At 31.2% G+C, this 7,624-nt stretch overlaps 2 protein-coding genes across 2 annotated transcripts; both read right to left on the bottom strand.

The window, feature by feature from the left end:
• Nucleotides 1-647: 647 nt before the first annotated feature.
• LOC111895245 (phragmoplastin interacting protein 1) lies at nt 648-3,460 on the bottom strand. Its single transcript, XM_023891336.3, has 5 exons — nt 2,905-3,460; nt 2,550-2,721; nt 2,424-2,470; nt 1,035-2,342; nt 648-951 (listed from the first exon to the last, which is right to left on the bottom strand). The coding sequence occupies exons 1-4, from the start codon at nt 3,378-3,380 to the stop codon at nt 1,052-1,054; spliced, it is 1,986 nt and encodes a 661-aa protein (XP_023747104.1). The 5' UTR covers nt 3,381-3,460; the 3' UTR covers nt 648-951; nt 1,035-1,051.
• A 2,119-nt stretch (nt 3,461-5,579) lies between these two features.
• Nucleotides 5,580-6,885, bottom strand: LOC111895260 (60S ribosomal protein L23a). Its single transcript, XM_023891349.2, has 4 exons — nt 6,778-6,885; nt 6,618-6,665; nt 5,914-6,277; nt 5,580-5,765 (listed from the first exon to the last, which is right to left on the bottom strand). Exons 2-4 carry the CDS (start codon nt 6,631-6,633, stop codon nt 5,681-5,683), a joined length of 465 nt encoding a protein of 154 aa, XP_023747117.1. The 5' UTR covers nt 6,634-6,665; nt 6,778-6,885; the 3' UTR covers nt 5,580-5,680.
• Between the last annotated feature and the right edge of the window lie 739 nt (nt 6,886-7,624).

The following is a 7,624-nucleotide window of genomic DNA, read 5'->3' on the forward strand; positions in this document are numbered from 1 at the left end:
TATGATATTTTGATACTTAAGGAAGACATATACGAAATTCACCCTTTTTAAAATGGGGACTAATATTCTATAAATGTTGAAGGAGAAAAATCTATAAAATATATATACACTAAATACTAGGTTGGCAATTATCAGTACAATACAAAACCGACACACAAATGAACTGGTATAGGTTGATTTTAAATGGTTTTGTGTTATATTTAGGTTGAGCCATGTAACCTGTATATCATAGTGTATTCTCGGGTTTCAACCCAGGATATAGTTAACCGATTGGTTTAAGGTGTATATTTGACACGAGAATCGAAGCAACTGTCCAAACACAGACTTCTTATAATCCAAGTACTCATCGAAAATCAATAGCAACCTACAAATATATCAATGAATTAATAGTGTTTATTATCTAAATGTATTAAACAATATTAATATAATAGAATAATAATCGAATTAATAGAATGGAAAAGTCGATAGACACCTCACACATAAAAAGTCAAATATAAGGCACACAAAGACCCACACACTCACTCAGGCATACAACAAGCAATTAATTAGAGATACTAATAAAATTAGCCTATATCTCTCTAATGTTACCTCAAAACGTCATTCTTTATGTTCCTCATTTACACTTTGTAAACCATAAAAAGTTGGGATGAAAAAGCATCAAATGTAAATTTTGTTTCCATTTTGCATTGTTTATGACACGACCCTTTGTGTAAATGCAAGAATCATCAACGTTTCTTACCTGACCACATGACACCAAATACATAACCAAACAAATCTACCAGTCCAATTGTACAACAAATAAATTAAACATAAAGACAAGAAAAAAAAATGTTTCCTTTTACTTATAATTTTGAAAAATGTAGAGCATATAAGTTCATGCCAATATGCCCAACTTCACTTCTATCAAAATTTCTATTCCTTGGTAGCCACAAAAGATTGTCATGAAAAAACCTGAAAAAGCATCAGTCATAGTATTAACGTATTTATTTGTAACAACGATGGGTAAATAGGTAAATTTAGAAATTTCAACATACTTGATTAAGTTGAAGCATCAAGCATCAGCTTCTTTTTTGTTTGGACACAAGGAAGAAAGATGACCCTTTTCACCACACTCATAGCAAGTCCTCCTCCTTATCTTACCACTCGCCACGTCAGCCACTGTAGTTTTTAAAGCTTCAACTTCCACGTCATCAGGTTCCTTCCTCACCTTCGCCACGTCAGCAGCTTGTTTCTTTGGGCATAAAGACGACAAATGGCCCCTTTCACCACATTCATAACAAGTCCTCCTCCTTAGCTTACCTTCACTCACCACATTATCAACAACTTCAGCCACCTCAGCTTTCTCAACCTTCTCCACGTCATCAGCCACATCAGCAACTACTTTCTTTGGACATAAAGATGACAAATGCCCTCTTTCACCACATTCATAGCATGTTCTCCTCCTTAGCTTTCCATCACTAACAGGTTGAATCATTTTCTCATCAACAACCTCTCTGACATCAAAAGCTTCCCTGCCCGAGTTTGCCACGTCAGCATCTTGCTTTTTCGGGCAGGCTGACGAGAGATGTCCCCTTTCACCACATTCATAACACGTTCTTCTCTTTACCTTACTATCAGAAACATCATTATCCACAACCACCACAGAACCAAAAGCTTCCCTGCCCGAGTTTGCCACGTCAGCAACCTGTCTTTTCGGGCAGGCTAATGACAGGTGTCCCCTTTCACCACATTCATAGCATGTTCTCCACTTTAAAGCAGCATCACCAACAAATTCAATCACTTTATCATCAACCTTTTGGCTATCCACAGAAGCAAAAGTTTCCCTGCCCGATTTTGCCACGTCAGCAGCTTGCTTTTTCGGGCAGGATGAAGAAAGATGACCCTTTTCACCACACTCATAGCAAGTTTGCCTCTTTAGCTTTCGGGCAACATCATCAGTAACATCAGAATGGGTCAACTTACCATTGACTTCATTTTTACCAAAAGTGGGGTCCGGATTTGAACTAGGGTTTACTGATTTTGGTGGAACTGCACATCTGATTCTTACAGGTCTTCCAAAAAGAGGTTTTTGATCCAATTTCAATGCCATTGTCAAAGAAAGACTATCTGAAAAGTCAACATGAGCAAAACCTTTGAATTCCCCTGTTTCTTTATCTTTTCCAAGTCGAATAGAAGATATACTGCAATCTGAGAAGAATTTCTTTAATTCATCTTCTGTCATATCCCATGACAGATTTCCTACATAGATCCTGTTGTAGCCTTCCAACATTGCAGGGGCAAAGTCGGAAACTTTTTTATCTCTGGTTGCCTTGTATGGTTGAACCTTTAGAGATAGTCCACCCCTGTAACAAAAAATAAGTTTCTGTTAACATTTTATAAATAATTAGTAAATAACTAAATATCAGTGTATAAGTGTTGCTCACATATCAGATCCATCAAGTGCTAATGCTCTCTTTGATGCAGCTTCAGTCTGTGATTAAAGATTACAAGTAAATATATGGATACGAATAATTATATGTAAAAATTAATGTTTTTTTTTATTTTCATACCCGAAAACTTATCATTGCAATCCCATTGAATTTCCCAGTTTCGGGAAATTTTAGACAATCTATTTCAGTAATGCTTCCACAATGTTCAAAAAAACTGCGAATATCATCCACTGTTGAGTAGTATGGAATGCCTCCGACATAAATCTTTGTAGAAATATTCGCATCTTCATTGCTGCATTAACATGTAGCATAATAAAGTCAATTCATATGGCTTACCTTTCATCTTCTTTTATGTAATTTTCACTAAAGGAACAATCAGCAGATTCTAGAGACCTTATGAGCGATTAGAAGAAGGCTAGAAGATTGAATTGAATGAAATTTGTAAACAAGCTCACAACATATGAGTTAGTTATACCTGGTATGAATTTGAATTGGCTCTGCAACAGCTTGTTCTTGTTCTTCACTTACAGCATTTGGTTTTTGCAGAACTGATTCTTCCTTCACGACCACCTTCTTTTTCTTATTCTTTTTCTTCTTGTTCTTCTTTTTACTATTTTTATTCTCGCTCAAATCTTTCGCCTCGTTTACTTCCTTCGCCTCAACTCCATCTTTTTCTCTCTTCCTCTTCTTATTTGTCTTCAATCCGTTACTACCCTCTTCGCTTTCTCTCTTTTCATCACCATTTTCATGATTTGATGGTACTGTAACTCTGCGTTTTTCCCGTTTGGATAATTTAGGTTTTTGGGTTACCAAATTCAGGAGAGATTTGAATGACTGAGGGGTTTGCGAGTCGTTGAGATTGGATTGGTTTGCTTGAGACTCTGATTTGGCTAAGGCTTCGGTGAGTTGGGCTCGTAGCTTTTCCTTTAGCTTCTTGTTTGATAGAACCATTGTGTAAAATCTTGAGAAACGATGGAGGCAAATCGGTAATGGAAAGAGAGGCGACGGGGTATGGAAACCGGAAAAACCCCCAAAACCCTTTTTTGGGGAAAGCTTTCATGTGCACTTCAGTTTAGACCCTCAACTATCTTGTAACTGCAAAACAAGTACCTGAAACTAATAATTAAATATAAGGTTATCATTATTTTTTCGAAACTAATTTTTTAGAATTTGTTAAAGTTGTCAAATAACTTCAGTTTATATTTTAAAAATGTAGTCAACTCATTTTTTCTATATGAGCACTTGTTATCCCAAGTTAAATATGACACTCATCTTTGAAAGAGTAACAAACTCATGTTTTAAAAAACTACTCAACTCATGTTTTATGTATGAGTATCTAGTTGAATAGAACACTTTCTTTCAAATTTTATATTTTTGGCTCAAACTTTTAAATTTTATTACAAATTTAGTCCCAATTTAAATTTGGTTATAAATATGTCTCAAATTTAGTTTTTTTATACAAATTTATTTTTCTACAACTTTTTTATTATGGTTTATAAAATATTTTTTCTAATGCTTTTTATTAAATCTTTTATAATATTATCTTAATTTTTCTTTCAACTTTTCCTATGTCTTATGTACATTAGATTTGATGAAAAAAAAATATGATTCAAAATCAGTTTTTCATCAAATCCAAGTGTTGCACAATTACGACAAATTTTGGTTTTGCTAATATGTATGAGGCAATACAAAAGTTGGGAAAAAATTTAAGAAAATATTATAAAAAAATAATTTTTTTAAAAAAAGTTTGGAAAAAAATGTAAGAAAACTAAATCTTATAAACATTAGAAAAAGTATTAAAAACTTTATAGAAAAATAAATTTGTAAAAAGGAAAAAAACTAAATTTGGGAGAATTCATACCATAATTTTAAATTTCTAACTATATTTGTAATAAAATTTAAAATTTAGATAAAAAAATGTAAAATTTTAAAAGATGGGTTGCCTGACCATACAAAAAACATAAGTTGGATATCCTTTTAAAATATAAAATCAATTATTTGACAATTTTAAGGTATATCAAAAGTTAGTTTTAAAAACACAGTGAAATTTCACATGCTATTAACATCCAGATTAAACGGCGTCAACCCCAAAGAAGATAGAAGAAAGAGATCGTGAGAAGTGAGAACCCCAAAGAAGATAGAAGAAAGAGATCGTGAGAAGTGAGAAGATGTGTTAGGGATGACCTATGTTCAAAGTGAAAAAAAAAATGGATTTGATTCGAAAAAACTTATAACCTTAAGACAAACCTGGTAAAAATATTTTTTTGAAGAGAAATTAAATATTCTTCTATATTTTATTCTTACTTATCTTTTTTATCATATCAAATGTGACATGTGTCATATTTAATGAAATTAATAATATTTTAGTCCACTCACCATTTAATATGAATAGTAGTATGAATAAAATATACGAGTATATTTAATTTCTCTGTTTTGAATTTCAATTATGTTTATACCTTGTATCGAAACAATTTTTTGAAAGAGCCTTGTATCGAAATAATTGGTTACACCAGTGGTGCAAATTCATTGCGAAGAATAATTGGACTTCATCGTTTAGTAAACCGTTAACCATTGTGAAATTCAATAGAAGATATCGTTCACGATGATGCAAACCAATTCTTCATCCCATGATGTAGATTCATTTTGCATGTTTACTAAATTGTGTACCCAATTTCGTCGAAAAGCTTTACCTTTATTTAATTATGAATTGTGTTCTCACTCATGGTCAAATGTTGAGTTATCAACAAACAATTTTCATAGAACTTTCACTCATTGTCAATTGTAAGAGTTAAACATATTAATTATTTAAAAAAAAAAAAAAAAAAAAAAAAAAAAAAAAAAAGATGGTAAACTTACCATCTTTTTTTCATAGAACTTTCACTCATTGTCAATTGTAAGAGTTAAAAGTACAAAATGATTAAACATATTAATTATTTAAAAAAAAAAAAAAAAAGATGGTAAACTTACCAAGAGCACATCCAATATTTAATATGAAAAATTTGTAAATTTATGATTAAGAACTATAACACGTAATTAAAAAGTAAATGTACTACAAAATGATTAAATTGTTTGTTTTTTTAACAAGAAATAAACTTTAAAACCCAATGAACCAAAATAGCAAATAATATATCAGAAAGAACCAACACCACGTAACAAACTATTTGAAAATCCTCCATTAGCAAATGAGAATCCATAAAAGTTTAAAATTTCAAAATACTAACAAAACTCAACACTTTCAACACAAACTAAACTTAGATGATGCCAATCTTGTTAGCGACATCCAATGCATCATAGTCAGGAGTTAACCTCACATAGGCTTTCTTAGTTCCATCAGGTCTGCAGCATTACATAAATAAAAATTAATCAATTTTAATCCACAATAATAACAATTAATTACTTTCTTTTCCCTGATTTAACTTTTCTTTCCATTTTCTCAAATATAAACAATTGATTGTGAGAGAGAAAGTGATAGTGACAAAGTTACCTGATCAAGGTATTGACTTTCTTGGTCTGAATGTCATACATTTTCTTCACAGCAGCTTTGATCTTCTTCTTGTCAGCACGAATGTCAACAATGAAAACCAGAGTGTTGTTGTCCTCAATCTTCTTCATAGCAGATTCTGTAGTCAATGGATACTTGAGAATCTGATAATGGTCCAATTTGTTTCTTGGTGGGGCACTGATTCTTGGATACTTAGGGTTCCTATCTGTCTTCAAAGTTCTTGGACGATGGAATGTAACTTTTGTTCTGATCTTCTTAGCTTTCTTTTTGAAGGTTGAACCTGTTTTCACAGCCTTCGCTGTCTTCAAAGCCTGAGCTTTAGCATCGCCTTTCTTTGTAGTATCAGCTGAAACAAAAAATTTAAACAGTTTGAATTAATTCAATAGCAACATAAAATTTCCTTGATTTTTGTTATAGTTTTGATTCAAACTTCATTCTGTCAAGCCTAATGACAATCAAAGCAATGGAGGAATGCAATCTGGAACTGATAGAAGAAGTGAAGAACAATAGAACTAGTAATACCATTTGTGATTGTCACAATTTATTGATTGTATACTCTTGCGATGTTTGAAAACAGTAGAATATGGACATCGATATTCATATAATCGGAAACAACGGGTATACAGAAGAGCATTGTTCAAACATCGAATTGAGTGATAAGCTGTGAGTTTGAGAAAAATGCAAACCTTTAGCAGGAGACATCGCGAAACCAAGCTAGTGCAACGATTAATCAGCTGAAAATCAAATAACGAAGCAAATTAGAGATAAAATAAAAATCTTCAAAATCAAAGAAATTGCTTAACAAGATCACATATGAAAGCAAGCAAAAACAGACTGAAAACATACCTAAACGATGGAAATGGGGGAGAGCTGGGGCTGCTGCAATTTAGGGTTTATCTTATACGAGTAATACGACATTACATTGCCATAGTATGATGAAATGGGCCGGGCCAGTTGGGCTGTTTCAGTTTACGATAAATCTGGACTTTGATCGAAGAACAACATAAACAAATTTTGTGATAAGTTATAACTTAGTAACTAAGTCTTTAATTTTGTTATTTAACAAGTTAAACTAGATATGAATGTGTATGCGTTGCATAATAAAATAATAACAAAAAACTTTATAAATAATTATATTGTAAAAAGTAACTAATTTATTGTCACTAAATGTATCAAATAATTATTTTATATTAAAATAAAAAATTGGTATAAATTTTATTATTTTCAAGTATTTGATTAAAAAGACATACTATAAAGTTGAAAATTAAAAATTCTATACTATAAAGTTGAAAATTAAAAATTTGAAAGCGATGGTAATAACATAATGCATTAATTTTAATGTTATTAACAAAATTAAATACAAATTAACATTCTTCAAGATAAGTATTTATATCAAAATACATTATCTTAATATTCTTAACTCGTTGGTTAAAAATGAATAACATCATGTGTAATTCTGTTTATCCTTTATCCTTATAGTTAAATGATATAAAAGTTACTACTTTTAATCGTTTTTGTTTTTCATCATGATGGTTTTTTGAAATACCAATCATTGTTTCTAAGATAATGTAATCTGTAAATTTATATAGTTTTTAGTTATATGTAATTTTGATTTAATGTTTATTCAATTATTTGTGTTGTTATTTAAGTAAAAAAAAATCCGGTTTAATCTAGAATAATAGTCTTTGGACAT

Source organism: Lactuca sativa, chromosome 9, assembly GCF_002870075.4.
Source record: "Lactuca sativa cultivar Salinas chromosome 9, Lsat_Salinas_v11, whole genome shotgun sequence".
Taxonomy (NCBI): Eukaryota; Viridiplantae; Streptophyta; class Magnoliopsida; order Asterales; family Asteraceae; genus Lactuca; species Lactuca sativa.

Excerpts from the sequence above, each read along its gene's own strand:
- LOC111895260 (XM_023891349.2), bottom strand. Across the intron at positions 5,766-5,913 it reads AAAGTCAATACCTTGATCAG|ACCTGATGGAACTAAGAAAG; the intron begins GTAACTTTGTCA and ends GTAATGCTGCAG.
- LOC111895245 (XM_023891336.3), bottom strand. The coding sequence starts at position 3,380 with ATGGTTCTATCAAACAAGAAGCTAAAGGAAAAGCTACGAGCCCAACTC. Across the intron at positions 2,722-2,904 it reads CCAATTCAAATTCATACCAG|CAATGAAGATGCGAATATTT; the intron begins GTATAACTAACT and ends ATGTTAATGCAG. Across the intron at positions 2,471-2,549 it reads TTGCAATGATAAGTTTTCGG|ACTGAAGCTGCATCAAAGAG; the intron begins GTATGAAAATAA and ends CTTTAATCACAG.